The sequence below is a fragment of the Cynocephalus volans genome, chromosome 3 (genome assembly GCF_027409185.1).
Source record: "Cynocephalus volans isolate mCynVol1 chromosome 3, mCynVol1.pri, whole genome shotgun sequence".
In the NCBI taxonomy this organism is placed as follows: domain Eukaryota; kingdom Metazoa; phylum Chordata; class Mammalia; order Dermoptera; family Cynocephalidae; genus Cynocephalus; species Cynocephalus volans.
The window spans coordinates 67,708,437-67,729,889 of record NC_084462.1 but is presented as its reverse complement, the minus strand read 5'-3'; the positions used below and the strand labels follow the sequence as shown (position 1 = coordinate 67,729,889).

The window sequence follows — 21,453 nt, the reverse complement described above, 5'->3', positions numbered from 1 at the left end:
AGTTCCATTTTTCTATGAATTTTTTGAAGTACCCTTGTACTTTCAAGAATCAGGGAATGGTAAACAGTGCTAAAAGCTTCAGAGAAAAGAATTGAAAAGTGAATTTGGAATTAACAAGTTTACAGATGACATTGGAAAGTTACTTTAAGTAGTATGGCAGGAGGGGAAACCAGACTGTATGAGCTGAAGAGTCATTGATGTGAAGGTGGGAAAGAAAGTGGAAGCAATAAATGTAAATAAATTACTCTTTTAAAGGAAATTTGGCTGTGTGACAGGACAAGATAGCAAAAAGAGCAACATGGGTTGGCAAAGTAAGTTAGAGAGTTATGGAAACTGTGCTAATAAGCATTATGAAAAATAAATCATGAGAAAAGTAGGACTTCTCATAATTTTTAGACTGATATAGAAGAATAATTTTAATCTCTTCAGTTTTGGAAGTAAATGTTTCCTGCAGTTCTTCATGAAGCTTTACTTTATTAATTGGATGAGTGATTTTTTTTTTACTTATATCGTGTGATTCCTGTGTTACATTTCTGCTACTCTCTTTAAACATTTATACAGTAACTTTCCTTTTATTTGTATATATCTTCATTCTCTTTATCCTCATAGAAGGTAATTTTAGCTTTATACAGTGCCACATTAAAACAGGTTTTTTAATAAATGCTTTTGATAGCTTAGTTTATAAAACTTTGGAGTTGACTATCCTTGGTGGTCTTTCCTTTAAAAACAATTTCCTATGACTTTGTAGCACTTGGTAAATTTATAGACCGCCCCTTCCCCTCATCTGTGTTGTGACTAATTCAGGAATTTCTTAACCCTGGCAGCAGTTACCCACTTTATAATAATGTTTTGAATTAAAGTAACTTAATATATAGCTGTACTAATCCATCACTCTACTAGGAAATGTGGCTTGGGCTATAATATCTCAGTTTTATGAAGTAAATTTGTATTTTCTAAGAATAAGATATGTTAAATAGGTAAAGGCAGAGTTGAAGATGTGAGGTAGGGTGGTTCGTCTTCCCATCCCCCACCCCTGAAGCTTCACTGTGGAATCTTGGTGCTCTTGGAAACACTGCTTGAAAACGTCTGATCTAGGTCCAACCCTATCTTCCTTTTTAATCCATTCCATTTTACATGCAAGGGAACTGATGCCTATATTCAGTTTTTATAAACAAAGTGGCTTCAACTTTATGGACAACTTCTGATGGATGAAAGATAACTCTTAATGTTCCTGGTGCTATTTGACATTAGTTGCTGTATATGTAAAGTGGCAAGGATTAATGAAATGTTGAGTGTGAATTGTCCTTTTAGTTTCTTTCTTCGGGACCATTAATTTTATATATTTTAAATGCATTCTTTCTTGATCAGATTTATTTATGATATAAACAGGGATAAGTTTTAGTGAATAATCTGATCCCCTGTGTCAGGAGAAAGCACAGGGAGCCAAATAGTGAGATAGTGAGGGAACAAACATGTCAGAGGAGGAGGGAAAAGGAAGACAGATGGGAAGATACCCAGACGTATCCACGATAATGACACAACACAATGAATATGTGTCTTTAGACCACAGGTTAGTTTTTGCTTTATATTTAGACATGCATGTATGATTTATTTTTTATTTTATCTTGTTTAATCTTGTTACTTATTTAGAGAAGTTGTTGAAAAAGAAGCCTTTAAAGAATAGAAAGCTTTTTTAAAAAAAAAATTTATTTTTTAATTTGTTCTTTTATGTTCTCTTATAATAGGGCCTACACACTACAAGTTGCAAAGATCAGGACTTGCAGTCACTGCTCTCTAACCTTTGCTACCAGTAATCTCTCAGTCTTAGGATTCTTATTTGAAAAAAGAATAAAGCACATGAACATATGTATGTGTTTTTAACTTTTGAATAAAACATTTTTGAGTTGTTGATATATTTACCATATTTGTACTTTACAGAATGCCCCTTCTCAATATAGCCATGAAAATCAGACTCTCCATTTAGTGATTGGGTAACAAGTTAGTACCAAATCTCCTTCACTGACGGGGAGTAATGGAAACAGACTTTTAAAAACTTGATATATATTTTATTTGTCATTCTGTCTGTGAAACCAGTTGCAGGACTCTGATACATTTCCTTTCATGGCTTCTATGCATTTTAAAAATATTGTTTATATTCTGTATATAGAATTTGTTATCCTATTTGCATCTAATATGAGCAACATCAAAAATTTTATAAGCATATTTCAAATAATAGTTAGAAAGTGTTATGGAATTTTTAAAATACCACTTATAAGAGCTAGAAAAAAAATAAAAGCTAGGAATAAACTTGACAAGAAGTGTGAAGGATCTGTATGAAGAAAACTAAATACTAAAGGGGATAAAAGGATGGCTTGAGTATTTGGAAAGATAGACTAGTCAGGAAAATATTGAAAAAGAAGAAAAGATTGGCAAGTGGATAGCAGGGTGAGGACTAGTCCCACCAGATACAAGAAGAATACGCAGAGCACCAGAACAGGATAGAGTCAAGTATGCATGAGGAGAATTTATTATGGAGGAGACATTTCAGATATGGTGGATTATTCAATAAACGGTGTTGGAACCACTTGATAGCCATCTGGGGTAGAAAATTAGATTTCTCCCTAGCTCCTTACATCAAAGTTGATTAATTCAGAGGCCATAAATTTAAAGTCTGCTACATTTCACTGTATATAAATAGAGCTTCTGCATGGCAACAAATTAATAACATTCTAAGTTAAAACTGGGAGAAAATATTTTTCATTCTTATAAATGGCCAATTTCCAAAATAAGTAAAAAGCCCTCCTAAATTATTAAGAAAAAACCCAGTGGAAGGTGGGCAAAATATGTGAAGAGAGTACACAGAAAAAGAAAGAAACAGCCTTAAATCTTTTTCAAGTGTTAAAACTTCACTCATAATAAAAGAAGTTGAAATCAAAACTAATGAAGTTAGTTTGTTTTTCACCTATTAGATTGTCAGAGATCAAGTAGTTGGATAATACACTACATTGACCTGGGTGTGAGAAACCAAGGACTCTTGCACAGTATAAATTACTACACCCTCTTTGGAGGGAAGCCTGCTAGTATCTATTAAATTTTATTGTATACCTTGTGTAATGTTACGTCTACAAATTTATCCTAAGATACATTCATATGATCACAAAAATGTATGTATAGTATTGGCAGTAGAATAGTGGGAAAGATAAAAAAGTCTAAATATTCATTAATAGTGGACTGTTTAAACATGAGGGTACTTCAGTAAGTTTGTAGAAAGATTTGTATTATCTTTCAATTCTATTTTTCCATAAACTTTTTGAAATGGCCTTGTAAATTGTGGTACCTTCATACAGACTTTAAAAAATAATCCCACATGTACCAATGTGGAACCACATCAGAAATCTGTTAAATTTTTTATTAAGAAAACAAGATGCAGAAGAGAATGTGTAAATTGCAACTGTATGTGTACGTTAGAACATCTTTGGAAGAATATGTAAGAAATTGGAAATAATGATTGCTTCTGGGTAGAAGAAAACAGAGGTCAGGGATGAGGATGAAGGAAACTTATTTTCAACATAAACTCATACTGTTAAAAGAAATTGTTTTGAAGCATGAGCCTATATTACTTACTCAATTAAAAATAATTTAGTATGATATATTGTAAAAATGTTCTTAAACTAAAATAAGATAACCATTATTTGAGTCTTTTTTTGAATCCAGTCCTCCAGGCACTCTAATATTATTTAAAGTAGTTGTTTAATATCCCATTACAAAATTCAGTATACTTCGTTTAACTATCTCTCAGGTTAATAGCATTTCAAATCTTGTAATCTAAGAACAAAATGTTGCTATTATTCTTAGCTATTGTGAATAAATCTTTTGATTTGCCATAAGATTTTATTATATTGTTCTAGGTTAGCTACATTCTGTGCAGTTCTATGAAAGTCCTGTATTGGCCTGACTTTTTTTTAATAAAAGGCTTATTGAAATAGATTTCACATACTATCCAATTTTCTTGCTTAAAGTGTTTTTTAGTGTATTCACAGAATTGTGTTACCATCACCACAAAATTAACCATTACCACGGTTAATTTTAGAACATTTTCGGAACCTCCCCCCGAAAACCTCATATTCTTTGACATTCACTCCATGTTTCCCCTCAAGTCCCCTAGTCCTAGACAACTACACATCTGTTTCCTTTATGTATTTAGGACCTTCATATAAATGGAATCAAGCAATATGTGGTTTTTTTGTGACTGGCTTCTTTCACTTAGCATGTTTTTAAGGTTCGTCCATGTTGTATATAAGTATTTCATTCCTTTTTATGGTGAATAATAATCCATTATGTGGATATTCCATATTTTGTGTATCCATCTGTCAGTTAATGGACATCTGAGTCGTTTCCACTTTTTGTCTGTTATGAATAATGTTGCTGTGAACACTTGTGTACAAGTTTTTGTGTGGGTATATGTTTTTTTTTTTTTTTTTTTTTTTGAGTATATACCTAGGATTATAAGTGTTGGGTCATACAGTAATTCTGTGCTTAGTATTTTGAGGAACTGCTTGGTTGTTTTTCAAAGTTGCTGCACCATTTTACATTCCCATCAACAGTGTATGAACGTTCCAGTTTTCCACATCCTCATCAACACTTGTGATTATCTGTCTTTTTGATTATAGCTGTCCTAGTGAGTATGAAGTGGTGTCTCAGTGTGGTTTTCATTTACATTTCCATGATGGCTAATGATACTAAGCATCTTTTCGTATGCTTATTGGTATATTATATTCTAAAGCTTAATACAAAGTTATCATTATTGCTTGCCTTTCCAAAAATTTGTGAGTATCGACTATAGGTGCATTTCTCATTAATTAAGACTTTAGTGTTCAATGTATTTACATGTCTAAATTTCATAACCTAGAAGTTCATTTTAGGAGCCCATCTATTTTTGTCAAATTGGACGTTTTAGCCCCATAGGGGCTAATAGAGCCAGAGGGACTAATAGAGCCTTATTGAGTCATTGTGTATAGTGGTTTTTCTGATAATGTCTTTGTTAAAGTTCATGTTTTATTTTTATCGCAGTATTTCACTGGCCTTGAATGTGGACATAAGTTTTGTATGCAGTGCTGGAGCGAGTATTTAACTACCAAAATAATGGAGGAAGGCATGGGACAGGTAAAGATGACAATTTGTTTTTCAGTTTTTGCTGAATTTCCTATAGTGTTTAGAGCCTTGCAAGATATAAACAGGCGAAGCTTTCTGGATTGTGAATCACATGGGGAACGTTTTTTTTTAGATTTAAACAACTAAAAGATAACAGGCTTTTTTCTATTTACAATATAGCATTGCAGTTAAAGATCCAATCCAGGAATAGTTTTCTGAGTGGGCATAAATATGATTATATATCAGGCTAAACTAATTGAGCAACTTTGTCAGATACCTTGCTTTTGCTTTTTTCAAGTTTTGTGTTTTAAAACCAGTTACTTCGGTCAACAATTCTAGTTACTTTATGGTGATTAACACACCCGTACACACATTTCCTTTAAATAGAGAAAGATTGAGATCTTATTAATGTTTAGGTGTCCCCAGAACCGAACAAAGTGCCTGGCAATGGTAAGCATTCAGTAAATATTTGTTGAATGAAGACATAGTTTAAATTTCAATCTTTTTCAGACTATTTCGTGTCCTGCTCATGGTTGTGATATCTTAGTGGATGACAACACAGTTATGTAAGTATTTTTGATAGATTCTGCATGTTGAATATTGGTTAGTTGATTAAACCAAGTTAATTTTCACTCAGCACCTCAAAGGAGGCAAAACTTCTAAACATCTGAGGAGACTTTCTAATCTATATTCCTTTGTAGTGCAAAAGCCCATTTGTCACTTGGTGTTAAATATGCAGTCACTATTCTGGTAAACTTGGCAATACGTGATAGCTAGATTTTAGTAAACCTTGGAATTGGAGAATAGGATATGTCATTGTGTCATTTGAGCCTTAAGAGAAGCAGATGCCAATAGAGGTAAAGGGAAAGAGATTTATTGTGGGATAGCATATGTGCATGATAAAGGTCGGTAGAAGGAGCAGGAGTAGACCTCAGTGTAGATCTGAAATCTGTTAAAGGAGAGCAAGAAGGGAGGAGGATTCAATAGGAAGAGACTCAGACTGTGATGCAGCTGCAGGAGTCTCTGGCAGCCCTGTGGGGAACTCCAGTGCACAGAGTGCCGTAGAGGAATGCCCAAGTAAGCAGAAATGGCTGGACTAGATACCCTTGATATGCTCAGTCATTGGCTGGGACACTTCTACTGATTCCAGAGGCATTGCACCTGGTGGCTGTCAGCTAACTATTCTCCTTGTGAAAGGTTCTCTTTTAAAGGGAGGAAAAAACCTGGAGAAAGAAGCATAGTTAGTTCCTGAGCCTGGGGTTAAATTCCAGCTTGCTTAATTCCTGGGTCTGTGCTGTTTTTATAACCTCAAGTTACCTAATTGATTTTACTGCAGGAGGATAAACAGATTGAGGGCCTGAATGATCTACAAATTGTTTAATTAGTGTTGGATAATCGCCTATACAGAAAGGCATGTCTGTATTTAAGCACTGGGATTTAAAGGTAATAAAAGTAAAAGCTAGGGCTGGCCAGTTAGTTCAGTTGGTTACAGCACAGCCTTGTTAATACCAAGGTCAAAGATTCAGATACGCATATCAGCCAGCCACACACACCCAAAAGAAGTAAAAGCAGCCAAAGGCTTTAATGAGTAAATTTCTTCAACTAGTAAAGCCAAGTTGACTAGATCTACACTGTTTATAAAGCTCACTGTTTCTTTCTTAATCTCAATCTACTTTGGTTTATTTGGAACATACTTGCTGCTGTTATCAACTCTGTGTTAATCCTGGTTCTTTCAGTAAATCTTACTTCCTTTGTTTCTGCCTAGCAGAAGTAAACCATGTATCATCTTAAAGTAGCATCATTCTTCCAGTTGTCTTTATCTTGTCCACTGATGCCTTCTGGATCCTTATATTCTTTCATCAGTATATCATTTTCATCAATATAGATTCATCAGTATATTTCATCAGTACAGTTCATTGTATCCTTTCATCCATTTCACAAACATTTACTGTGCACAGGGGAACAAAAAAAATTAAGATACAGGGCCTTCCCCCAAGAGGTTCACAGTAACAACTACAATGGAAGAGTTTAAGTTTTATAAATAAAGGTGTATGAAAAGTACTGTTAGAGGGCTGGCTGGTTTCCTCAGTTGGCTAGAGCATGGCTAAGCAGCGCTCGGATCTCCATACCAGTCAGCTGCAAAACATGAAAATAAAAAAGTACTATTAGAAATAAGCAAATTATTTCACCTGAAGAGTTTAGGGAGACTTTACTTAGGGAATAAAGTAAAAGGAGTAAAAATTGGGGTTGAGGGAGTGGAGGGTAATATTGATTAAAGAAAGAATGTCAGTATTTTAAAAATAAGTCCTAAACTTCTTTATTAAGTATTCTGTGGTGGCTAACGCACAGAGTGGGAAGTTATTACAGATGAGGGTGAAAAGAGTTTGATAGTTTATAATGAGTTTTGTTATAAAAGGTTGTTTAGACTATGATAATAGGATTTGCATTTTAGAAGTATGACCTTGGTGGTACAGAGGAGGATGATTTAGAGTGAGGAGACATTTGAGCAGTGAGACTTGGTTAGAAGGCTATTATTATAGTCTAGGTTAAAGATGATAATGTGCTAGTTACGATTCCAATGGAGAGCCAGTAGAATAAACAGAATTGTAGACAGATTGATTGAGGGATATTAAAACAACTCCAGTATGAATCTTCAATTTTTAATTTTATCCATTAGGTTGAAACTAGTGCCCTTCAGGTTTGGAACTCAGTAACAGAAAGTAACAGTGCAGATAATAGGAGAGGAAGCCATCCCTCTTGGAAAGATGTAGAAGAAAAGAAAGACTATGATTTTAGAAACTAACATTTAAGGAGAAAGTAGAAGAAGAGTCAATGAAAGACATTTAGGTGATGTTTTAAGAGAATAATATAGGAACCAAGGGAGTCGAGAATATCAGCAAGAGAAGTTACTAGTGGTGTCACTTCCTGCAGAAATATGAAAGAGAATAGCATTGAAAAGAGACTATTGGATTTCCCCATCATAAAAGCAATTTTACTAGAATGGTGAAAGTCAAAGTCATTGCAGTGAGTTCAGGCATGAATGGAAAATGGAGAATAGTATGGTATTTTAGGGAGAGGGAAATTCTTGATTATACCCCCAATGGGTTACATATTGACTTATATCATCTTAGATACTTAGAACATCTTTGTAAATTAAAGAAGAATTGATTTGAGTTGAGCCCATAAATATGGTCACTGCTTATTAGGTTTAACATCTTTTACAATTTACTCAGGTGTTCTTAGGTCATTCTTTTGACAGTGTGGTAAGCCTATTTTTTAAACTGTACACAATGATACCATACATTTCCTGGAGGTACTTAGGAGATCTTTGGGGGACTCCTTCCTCTGGGTTCAACCAGAGGAACTTGTTTCATATTTATCTTATATATATAGTGGGTTTCTGGAGAAGGTTCTATTTGGGGGAAAACTAGATGGGAAATAGACAAAATATTTCCAACACATAAAACAAATGTTGTCAATTTCCTTGATATCACAGGGCCCTTACAAGTCAATAGGAAAAAGATAATCCTATATGTAAAGGACATGAACAAGCAGTTCACAGTGAAAGAAGTTTATAAATAGCCATAAACATAAGCTATCATACTGAGTTAAATAAATGTAAATAAAAATTAGATATTAGGAATTGAGTTAACCAAGGAGGTGAAAAATCTCTGTATGAGAACTACAAACCACTGCTGAGAGAAATCAGAGAGGATACAAGAAGATGGAAAGATATCCCATGCTCTTGGATTGGAAGAATCAACATAGTGAAAATGTCCATACTACCCAAAGTGATATACAAATTCAATGCAATCCCCATCAAAATTCCAGACATTTTTCTCAGAAATGGAAAAAACTATCCAGACATTTATATGGAACAATAAAAGACCACGCATAGCTAAAGCAAATGCTGAGCAAAAAAATAAAGCTGGAGGCATAACACTACCTGACTTTAAGCTATACTACAAAGCTGTAATAACCAAAACAGTATGGTACTGGCATAAAAACAGACACACTGTCCAATGGAATAGAATAGAGAATCCAGAAATCAACCCACACACTTACTTCCATCTGATCTTTGACAAAGGCACCAAGCCTATTCACTGGGGAAGGGACTGCCTCTTCAGCAAATGGTGCTGGGATAACTGGATATCCATATGCAGGAGAATGAAACTAGATCCATACCTCTCACCATATACTAAAATGAACTCAAAATGGATTAAGGATTTAAATATACACCCTGAAACAATAAAACTTCTTAAAGAAAACATAGGAGAAACACTTCAGGAAATAGGACTGGGCACAGACTTCATGAATACGACCCCAAAAGCACGGGCAACCAAAGGAAAAATAAACAAATGGGATTATATCAAACTAAAAAGCTTCTGCACAGCAAAAGAAACAATTAACAGAGTTAAAAGACAACCAACAGAGTGGGAGAAAATATTTGCAAAATATACATCTGACAAAGGATTAATATCCAGAATATATAAGGAACTCAAACAACTTTAGAAGAAGAAAACAAGCAACCCAATTAAAAAATGGGCAAAAGAGCTAAGTAGGCATTTCTCTAAGGAAGATATACAAATGGCCAACAGACATGAAAAAATGCTCAACATCACTCAGCATCCGGGAAATGCAAATCAAAACCACATTGAGATACCATCTAACCCCAGTTAGGATGGCTAAAATCCAAAAGACTCTGAACGATAAATGCTGGCGAGGTTGCGGAGAAAAAGGAACTCTCATACATTGTTGGTGGGACTGCAAAATGGTGCAGCCTCTATGGAAAATGGTATGGAGGTTCCTCAAACAATTGAAGATAGATCTACCATACGACCCAGCTATCCCACTGTTGGGAATATACCCAGAGGAATGGAAATCATCAAGTCGAAGGTATACCTGTTCCCCAATGTTCTTCGCAGCACTCTTTACAATAGCCAAGAGTTGGAACCAGCCCAAATGTCCATCATCAGATGAGTGGATATGGAAAATGTGGTACATCTACACAATGGAATACTACTCAGCTATAAAAACGAATGAAATACTGCCATTTGCAACAACATGTATGGACCTTGAGAGAATTATATTAAGTGAAACAAGTCACGCACAGAAAGAGAAATACCACATGTTCTCACTTATTGGTGGGAGCTAAAAATTAATATATAAATTCACTCACACACACACACACACACACACACACACACACACACAAAAACGGGGGGGGGAAGAAGATATAACAACCACAATTACTTGAAGTTGATACGACAAGCAGGGAGGTTTTGGTGATGGGGAGCAATAGTCAGCCACAATGTATATTGACAAAATAAAATTAAAAAAAAAAAAAAAATGAATGGTCCTTCAACATAAATAAAACTAGATTAAGCCAAAAAAAAAAAATCAAAATTAGATACTCTAACTTAAACTTTTTTAGCATTTCAGATTGGTAAAGATTAAAGAATTTGGTGTAATGTCTAATGTGAGTGAGAATATAGTACTCTCTGGAGTATAAACTACTGGAACCTTTTTGGAAGGCCATTTGGGTAACTTCTAAAACTTTATATGCTCTTTGGCCTTTGATTCAATAGTTTCAGCATATTAGATACATTTATTACACTGCCTTCTTGTCTCTGTTGTTTCCTAGGAGTCAGCTATTAATCACTGTTGCTCTCCTATTTGGTACTTTCAAGATTTTCTGTGTCTTTGGCTTATAGCAGTTTGACTATAATTTGTCTAGATGTGTTTCTCTTTGTGTTTATCTTATGTGGAATTCATTGAGCTCTCTGGATATGAAAGTTAATGTTTTTCATAAAATTTGAGAACTTTTTGTCCATTATTTCTTAAAATATTTCTGTCCTTTCCTCTCCTTCTGACAATCCCATTGTATATATTGACATTGACATTGCTTCACCAGTCTTGGAGGCTCTGTTCATTTTCATCAGTATTTTTTTCTCTCTTCACACTGGGTGATTTTTGTTGATGGCTTTGAGTTCACAGATGATGATGATGATGATGATTATGATTTTTTTTTTCCATCTTAAAATCCTTCTTGTCAGTTTTTTTACTTCGGTTATTATGTTTTTCAGTTCGAGAATTTCCATTTGGTTCTTTTCTCTAGTTTCTATTTATTGAGATTACCTGTTTGATGATTCATTGTTAGCATATTTTTCTGTAGTTATCAACATGATTTCTTTTAATTCTTCAAACATATTTATAATAGCTGCTTAGAAATCTTTGCTAACTTCAATATCTGGGCCCACACACAAAGAGTTTCTACTGACTGCTTTTTACCTAAGTATGGGTCACACTTTCCTGTTTCCTTGTATGTCTAGTAATTTCTAGTGGAAAATAAACATTTTAGTTAATAAAGAAACTCTCCATTGTTTTCTGGGCTTGTTGATTTTTGTTTTTTTAGCTTAAACTATGGTATCTTTATCCCCATGCAGTGTGTAGCTGCTAATGATTCTCCTCAGTTAAAATTTTTTTAACCTGGCTTCCTAAGGGTCACTCTTGTGTCTGTATGAAACAAGTTATACTCAAAACGCATTTAGTTCATAAGTCTTCCAATCTCTGCAGATCACCCTGAGGTAGAAGTTAGGGAATGTATTCAAAGTTGCAGTCTCCCTTGGCTTTCATTGTTTACTGGACTCTTGTGTCTCACCTTTATATGCGTAGTTTCCCAATCATCCTGGGATGTGTAGAGAGTCCTTCTATTGATTCTTTCATTTCCTGGATCTCCCAGTTAAGTTTCTGACTGGTTCACTACTTGCCCACAACTAGGACTACAGTCTTGGGTTAGGAAGTCTGTGGAATCTGTGGGTTTCCTCATCTGTTCCCAACAGAGTCTGCCACTTTTAGCCAGGGAAGCCATGGCTTCTCACTCTCCATCCCCAAACAAGTTCACTTCTTTTTCGTAGTTAACCCCAATTTGGAAAAACTAGTTCTCACCAGCTGTAACTGGGGATGGGGACACAAGGGGGAGTTCATCCAGCAATTAAATTCTTTGGAATTTTTCTGATAAATATACACCCAAATGTGCAGAGACATGTATAAGGATACTCACTATAGCATTTTTTAAAATTGGCAACAACCCAAGCAATATAAATAACTGGTTAAATTATGACACACCCATATAATGGTAACTATTATAAACAATTAGGTAGAGCTGTGTGGTCTGATATAGAGAGATGTCCAGTGGTATGGCAAAGGGAAAATATTGCAGTCTGCTGGTACATGCACAGAAAATGTTGAGAGTACCCATGAGAGAATTTTAATAGTGATTTCAGCTGGGAAATTGGGGATTAGGAAGAAGAGGGATTTTTACTTTTCCCTTTACATATTTGTATATTATTTGTATATGTCTTCCATTTTATTTCTTTTAAATAATTTCTTTCTTTTAGAATTTGAAAAGTTCGTTTTTTAAGTTTCCAATTGGATAGATTAAAAAGTGGTTTCTTGTTTTAATTGGAATTAAACTCATTTGAAACTTAAATTGAAACTGAAACCCAATTTGTTTCTGAAGACATTCCCCTATAGCCCTCTGAAATTGAGGCGAGGTTTTCTCCCTAATACCTCATGGTCAGAAGGTGGAGTCATTGTCTTCCTCAGTCGCAAATGCTGTTTTCAGACCATTTCTCCTCTTCAGTTTAATTCAGTAGATCATTTGAGGCTTGCATTATCCAGCTATATCACAGTTCTATTATCTATTTGACTTCTTGGTTACTCCCGCTTAATTATTCATAGTGTTAACACCTAACTCAGTGTCTTTTCTCTTTTTCAAGGCTTGTTGTCATAAAGTGATTTCATTGCCCAAGTGTATGGTCCAAAGTGTCATTGACAGAACAGCATCACCTAGGGACTTGTTAAGAATGCACATTCTCAGGCCCCACCCCAGACTTACTAAATCAGAAACTCTGGAGGTAGAGTCCAGCAATCTGAACAATAAACTCTTTTGGTGTGGTTATTAGACATACATGTTTGAAGAATCACTGCCAGAGTCTTTCAATTCCCTAATCTACTCATTCTAGTAAAATCACCTTCACCCCAGCTTCCTACTCTTATGGCCATCATCGTAGGCCTACTCCAGGTCTGCTCTGACTTTGCAAAATCATCTTTTTTTCTTCATGTTCCCAAAATGTTGCTCCTTGGGGTCTGTTCAACCCCCTATTTCTTCTCACTCTATATACTTGATATACTTTCCCTAGACATACATTGGAAATTCCCAAACTTATATCTCCAAATCAAATCTTTATTTTGAGCTTGGGCCTTACTATATATCCCACTGCCTATAAGGCATCTGCACTTATTCTACCGGCGTTATCTTATGGAACCCTCTCTACCATCTCCATCATCACCAAACTGACTCATTGTTTTTGCTTCTCATTATCAAAGAATGACACCACTAGGTGTTAAAGACTTGCCTGAATTAAAAACTTTGATGAGGGGCCGGCCCCATGGCTCACTAGGGAGAGTGCGGCACTGGTAGCGCTGAGGCCGTGGGTTTGGATCCTATATAGGGATGGCCGGTGCGCTCACTGGCTGAGCGTGGTGCAGGCAACACCAAGCCAAGGGTTGTGATCCCCTTACCAGTAAAAAAAAAAAAAAAAAAAAAAAAAGGAAAGAAAACCTTGATGAGATCCCTGGTTTGTTTTTCTCCTCTGGTTCATTCTCTTCTGCCTGTTTCATAGTCACCCTTGCACCCAATTCTGTCAATTTTGCATCCATAATAACCCTCAAACCCTCCTTTTCTCTGTTTCTACTGCCATCATCTTCTTTTCTTTGGAAATCTACAGCTGGCTACTAAGTGATTTATTTATACCTAGTTTCATCACCTTCTATTTCTTCTTCACAAATTGTTCCATTGTTCAACATTGGCTTCCATTGTTCAACATTGCTTATTTGTGCAGCTTTGTCTTTTCTCACATTCTGTGTTGTAGCCATGTAGAACTTGGTTTCTTGTAAGTACGATGTGTTTTGTGTTCAGTTTGGTTCGAAAGTTTACTTTTTTCTCTACTGCCTCTTGTCTTTCTCACAACAACTCTTCCTGGTTTTATTTTTCAATTCTCTTAACCTATTCATCCTCGTAGTTGTTCTTCAGGGCTCAGTTTAGATTTTAACTTTGATTTAGTCAGATATCCTATGAGCTCCTTTTCTTAGCTCCCTCATATTTTGCATACCATTCACTTTTGTAGTTGCCTGTATTCTTTCTTAAGCTATAAGCTGTATGACCCCAGGTACCCTAGTTATGTTTACTGACTCCTTTGCTTATTTCCATTCAGAATATATGGCTGTAACCTTAGCAACCCTACACTGAAAGTATTTATTTATTGATGCCTCAACACTTTTTAGACTCTTAAATTCTTAATAGTGGTAATTCAATGGATTCACCTTTTATTTCTTAGCAACTGGTATTTAATAGACATGCATCTTTGAGTAAGTAACTGGAAATATATTATTTTTCCTTGCCTTCATAAACATATGTCTTCACTGCAACATTCAGTGACTGACTTGTGCTGTAATATCATCAAGGCTATTAGGCTAAGTGGGTCTATCCTGGATAATCACCTCATATAGCATACTTCCAAAGACATGAAGGTTAATGATATACTTTGAAAACTTAGTCACAAGGTTTATCCTTGATGCTTTCATGAGATTAATGAAAATTATTTCTCTAACTTCTGTATTACTTGTGACCAAATAAATATTCATCTGTTTTTGTTCATCTTAATAGTTTTTTGATTTTTGTCATGTAATTGTTTAGGGCTTAAACTTCCTTTATTACATATAACTTCTCTAGTACTCTTAGGAATAATAAATGTAAGCTTGCATCTATAAAGTCTTTCAAGACCTTGAAGTAGTGTATTTAGTCTCATCTTGACTAATCAGTGACACATCTGGAATTGCCTAAAAATTAGTATGATTTATTTTCATATAAGTGTTTTAGAAACAGGTGATGGCAGGAAATAATTGCCACTCACTTATAGGAGTCAATTATGCTCAATACTTTTTTAAAAGCCTTAACTGATACATCTGATTTTTTAAAAAATGATTCATAGGATCGTGGTGTAGATATTGCATACCTCTATTGGCTGATTCCCTCTTTGTCTGAAAATGGCAGAGATATATATATCTTTAATAGATATTTCCTGTTCCATCAATTTTAAGCAGTATATCTTAAACTTCTTACTACGTAAAGTTAAGAAATTGGTGACTCTTTCACCTTCATCTTTTCCAGAAGGTTGATTCAGAAAATTGTAAACAAATTATAGTATAACTATGTAAATATTAATTGTAGAACCAAGTAGTTGAATGGACTCAGAGAGAAGTAGATGTAATCCTCTTCTGTGCTGCTCCAAGAAGTATGTTCCAAGCATCCAAGTCAGATGATTATGTTTTACATTCTGTCAGTACCTTAAGAATCACAAATAGGATTGTATGCTTCCTAGATCCTTAGTAATTAAGTGAGGTCATACAGTTTGTACCATCTGAGGCAAGAGACAAACTAAACTTGAATATGTTAATTGCATTACAGTAGAGCATCTCATCTTTTACAGTGCAAAAATGTTATTCTTATTATTATAGGCTTGATTTGCTATGTATTGGATTTTTATTTTACTTTTTTAATTTCTAAAATATAGTCAGTAGAGTGTGTAAAGTACATTAACCTTAAAAGTATATTTATTTTATTACCACCCAGATCAAGGTATATAGAACTTCCTCAGTACCCAGAATGTTCATCCTTGTGCCCCTTTTCAGTCAGTATCCATCTCGCCTCTGCTACCTATCTTGACTTCACCATCAGTTAATTTTGCCAGTTCTTGAATATCATTTAAATGGAATAATGTAGCATGTATTCTTTTGTGTGTGTATGTCTGTTTCAGTTGACATAATGCCTTTGAGATTCATGCATGTTGTTAAATAAATTTGTGTTTTGGGTGGCTTTTGTTATTGCTATATAGTATTTCATTTTTCTGATAGTAGATGGTTGGTTTTGTTTGGTTTTGGCTAGTGTGAAAAACTACGAGGAGTATTTCTATATGAGGGTACTTTAAAAAGTTTGTGGAAAAATGGTATTAAAAGATAATATGAATCTTTCTATGAACTTTTTGAAGACCCCTCTGTGTCATTTGCTAGGTATGCACTGATTTCTTTAGGGTATATACTTAGGAGTGACATTTCTAGCTTTTATAGATATTACCAAATGGTTTTCTTAAGTGTTTGTACCTACAATCCTAGCTATGTGTGAGTGCTCTAGTCCTTGCCTATACTTTCATCACCTATCTTTTTAAATTTTAGCCATTCTGGTGGGCATGTAGGGTTATCTTAATGTGGTTTTAATTTGTGATTTCCTGGTGGATAATGTTATAGAACATCTGCCCATACATTTATTAGCTATTTGAATATTCCTTTATGAAGTGCCCATTCAAGTCACTTGCCCATTCTAAAAATTTGGTTACTTTGGGGCTGGCCAGTTAGCTCAGTCAGTTAGAACATGGTGCCGATAACACCAAGGTCAAGGGTTCATACTGGCCAGCCACCCTTTCGTTATTTTGTCTGTCAGTTACTTCGTTAGAATTTTTTAAATATTCTGATGCAAGTCTTTGGTTAGATATATGTATTACAGCTATTTTTTCCCAATGCATGGCTTGCCTTTTCTCTCTGAAAGAGAGCTGATTTCTTTTGATGAACAAAAGTTTTCATTTTAATTGTGTCTAATTCATCATTTTTCCCAATTTATGATAATTGCTATTTAAGAAATCTTTGCTCACCCCAAATTGTATTTATTTTAAAACAGAGAGTTTATAGAGAATGCCTTGATAAAAATGTGACTGTAGAGTTGTATGTCTCATAATGGAATAAGTTGAATGCCCCCTGTCATTTCTCCACAGGGAAATATAGAAAGCACTCACTTTAGTATTCTAAGTAGGAAATTAACACCAGAGGTATAGTATACTATTTGTTTTAGAATGTATTATACTTAAGAGATCAGAACTGAAGTTTGTATTGAATTAATTTCCTAGTCTCATTGAAATGTAAAATGAAATAATTTGTCAACTTTCAGTGGTTGATAAGGTTAAGTATATAGATAGGGAAAAATTGCTGATAAGTAATTAGTAATTTAAGTGTTACTGAACTTATAAATATAAACTTACAGATTGAAGGTAGGCAGGGGAAGAGCAGGGGAGGGTGGAGTAAGCACTGCCTGATAGGCCATTATAGGGTTGTCTGCTTTTATTCTAAGACAGAGACAGAGGAGTGACATGGTTAGAAAGGAATGCTTTGACTGCTGTGGGTTTTTTTTTTTTTTTTTTTTTTTTTTAAAGACTGTAAGTGGGAACAGGGAGATTGGTTGGGAGACATTATAGCAGTCAGTGTGAGAGATGGTGGTGATTGGGTAGCAGAGGAGATGATGAGAAGTTGTTAAATTTGGGATATATTGTCCTGATAGAGTCTGAGTTAGATGTTGGGGATGACTGCAAGATCATTTTGACCTTTCTGATTTAATAAATGTTATATTAATTTTTATAAGCAGAAATTTGGGCAAAGATTTATTATAAAGATGTTAATCACATTGTCATAATTCTACAAATGCCCAGCATTAGGGGAAGATGGAATGTAATACAGCCATGAAAAATGGTTTGTGAAGTATTTTAATGGCACTGAAAAATGCCTATCATAAAGTTAGTGAAAAAAACTAAGAAAAAATTATACATAGTAAGTTAGGGGCTGGCTGGTTAGCTTAGTTGGTTAGAATATGTTGTTATAACACCAAGGTCAAGGGTTCTGATCCCCATACTGGCTAGCCCCCCCCCCCCAAATTAGCATACATTTACCCAAAAAAGGAAAAAAAAGTTCAGATTCCCCCAAAATGTCACATGCTTACTCCTCCTGGGTGATGGAGTTGTGCATGATTTTTATTTCCTTCTTTATGCTTCTCTATAATTTGTATGTTGGGGAAAAAAACCTTTTGAAAGGAAAATATTTTTATCATTAGTCCTAAATTGAAGTGTAATATTGTTAGTTAACTCAGGTTGCTTTATAAGCATAAGGCATGGTTTAGCAATTGGCAATAAAAAAAATAAAAATAAGTTGTGTTTAAAGTCACCTGGTTTCAAAAAACAGCTCTCCAGTTATATCATTTGTTAAAACGGGGTATTATCCTCAAACTCAAAGGTAGTTAAATGCATCTGACACTGTGTTCATCATGTATAGTGGGCATTAAGTAGAAGTCATTTTGTTTACCTAGACAGCTGCCTTCCTCTAGGAAAGTTGATAACTTTTTCATAATAACTATTTTCAACATAAGTGATGGCAACAGGTCTTTGTCAAGAGAATTGTCTTATTAATGACCAGAATGAACACTTGCCACCTTCTTGAGAGTACCTGTTCTCATTGATGGGAGGTTACTTTCTTTACTTCCCTATCAGGTCAAACTAAGGTAGAAGCCTTGGCCTAAGAACTATGGCTGACCTTTGTTCTTACCACTCCTGCTGGGCTATGCCAGATTTAGATAGCTTATTAGGCTAGGGTCAACTATAAGAAATCATATGACTTGTCATATCAGAGAAGCATTATGGGTCATAGATGTTTATTTGGGAATCAGGGCATCTGATGTTGAGTCTGGTGCTTTCCTTATTTTTTTAATTGATGTAAAATCCACATAAAATTCACCATTTAAATTATTTAAAATATATAATTCAGTGGCTTTTAATGTTTCGCAACAATCACCACTACCTAATTCCGGAATATGTTTTATCACCCTGTACCCATTAAGCAGTCACTCCCCATTTCCTCCTTCCCTTAGACCCTAGCAGCCATTCATCTGCTTTCTGTCTCTGGATTTGCTTGTTCTGGACATTTCATATAAATAGGATCATATAATACGTGGTCGTTTGTGACTAGCTTCTTTTACTTAGTGTGTAATGTTTTCAAGGTTCATTCACGTAGCTCTTATCAGATTTCATTCCTTTTTATTGCTGAATAATGTTCCATTATATGGATGTTTCCACTTTTTTTGTGGAGTCATTTGTGTTGTTAGCTGAACATATGAATATTTGTATACAAGTTTTTTTATTGAATCCCAGTTTTTAATTCTCTTTCGTATATATACCTAGGAGGGAGAATTACTGGGTCATATGGTGATGCTGTTTTTTAGCTTCTTGAGGAACTGCCAAATGCACTATTTTTAGACCTCAGTTTCAACATTTGTGAAATAGAGATTTACTCATTTAAAACATATTTATTGAACACTTTCTACCGGCACTGTGCTGAACACGGGATTATTTCATGGAGTTCATTGTTTGTTTGGGAATAGTGGAGCAGGAAGACAGATATTAAACAAATAATTATATAGATAACTGTCTAATTAAAATTATGGTAAATTCTATAAAGGAGCTGTTTGAGAACTGAGAGGGGATCTACATGTAGACTGGTGTGGGGAATTGTTAGGAATGGCTCCCTTGAGGGAGTAACAATATGTTTTAACTGTGTAAAGTAATAATAATAATAGCATCTAATATTTATTGAGTGTTTACTGTTTGCCAGGCACTTTTCTAGTCTCAAACTCTTTATTTCTGCTACATACTTTACAGATTAGTAACCCAAGGAACGGAGGGGTCAAAGAACTTACCCTCAGTTAATAGCTAGTGAGTTCCGAAGCCAGTAACCAAACCTAGGCTGTCCACCTCAGAGCCTCATCATGATATTCTACTTCTTTTTCCTTTCTGAGGGAAGACAGCCTTATGCAGTCTCTCTGAGGAAAGCCATTTTTGAGGAAATATAAGAATACAGATGTGACAGGAATACACTGAAAGTGGCACAAGACAGGATGTGTCATCTTATGGAAGGAGAGAGGTAGATATGAAGCTCGAGAGTTAGATGAGACCAGACTGTACAGAACTGTTTTGTTCATTTAAAAGACTTTAATGGCAATGAATATGCCAATAAAAAAAAATTAAAAACTAAGAAAACAAAAAATAAAACATTAATGGAGTTGACCTATATACATGTTCTTCCTGACTTTGTCAGTGGTAGGTTTTTTTTTGGTTTTTTTTTTTCTTTTCTTTTTTTATGCTTTAACACTATTTTCTTATAACACACCCAGAGGGGTATTTACCATAAAACTAATGAAACTTAAGTTTTAGGGTTCTTCACTTCTGTGGGCTCATGTGAGTTCTAGAAATTGTGAATTATAACGCATTCTAGGTGGAAGAGAAGCCAGGTTGCAATCAGTAAGCAATTCTGGTAAACTGCCAACAGCTGTCATAAGTCAGCAATCCTCAAATTATATAAACTTTTAAGTATCTCAAGACCTGGATCCGTTCCTTAACATTCTGCCAACAACATCTGTCTCATTTCACACACAATTTGGGTGGGGATCTGAAGGAAGGTAGCTGAGAGTCACTATTTAAGGCAGTATATCAGAGTCAGAAGGCTCTGAAAGTGGCCTAAATTTGGCATTAGTTGGTAAGTCATTAGATTGTAATACAAACTGATTATAAATGGAATATAAAAAAATAAGGAACATGGGGGAAATTGTATTTTATAAATGTGGAGAATACTCTTGGCTGAAAACTTTCTAATAAACTATTCTTGTTTTCAGGCGCCTGATCACAGACTCAAAAGTTAAATTAAAGTATCAGCATTTAATAACAAATAGCTTTGTAGAGGTAAGTGATTTAAGTTTTCCTTCTTTTAATGAAAGGAATTCTGTTTATTAATAGAAATTTTTCTTTTAAAAAATACTATCTATTGAAAGTAAAAAACATCTTTACCATATTTATGAAGCATACCAAAAATAGGAATATGAGAAACCAATAACTAGATCTCTCATTGTGTATCTTGAGCTTTGATAATAAAATTACTTTTACAGTATTTTTCCTTTATTCCTCTTTATCCCTAACAGAGAATTGTAGTAGATTATTAATCATGTCATGTTTAATCATGTTTGGGATTCTAACCTTGCTGTTTCTCTGCTTGTTTTAGGTTCTGTTACTAGTCAGTCTTGTTAATGAAGAATGCTATAGTTAGTTGTTTTTATCATATTTCTTCCTTAGAGCAGAGGTCAGCACATTACAGCCTGCCTGTTTTTGTAAATAAAGGCTTATTGGATCATGTCCATGTCCATTTGTTCTGTGACTGCTTTTGTGCTACAATGGCAGAGTTAAGTAGTTGCTACAGAGACCATTATGGCCTGCAAAACCAGAAATCTTTCCTCTTTGGCTCTTTGCAGAAGGAGTTTGCCAGACCCTGTTTGAAAGCATCAGTTTAACTCAGTACTTTAATTGTAGAAAATAATTTTTT

At 34.8% G+C, this 21,453-nt stretch overlaps 1 protein-coding gene across 1 annotated transcript in view; it reads left to right on the top strand.

The window, feature by feature from the left end:
- ARIH1 (ariadne RBR E3 ubiquitin protein ligase 1) overlaps positions 1 to 21,453 on the top strand; it is a 107,600-nt gene that overhangs the window by 63,034 nt on the left and 23,113 nt on the right. The window contains exons 4-6 of the mRNA XM_063089214.1: positions 5,071 to 5,163; positions 5,662 to 5,717; positions 20,753 to 20,819. Coding sequence (XP_062945284.1) covers positions 5,071 to 5,163; positions 5,662 to 5,717; positions 20,753 to 20,819 — 216 coding nt within the window. The remainder of the gene's footprint in view (positions 1 to 5,070; positions 5,164 to 5,661; positions 5,718 to 20,752; positions 20,820 to 21,453) is intronic.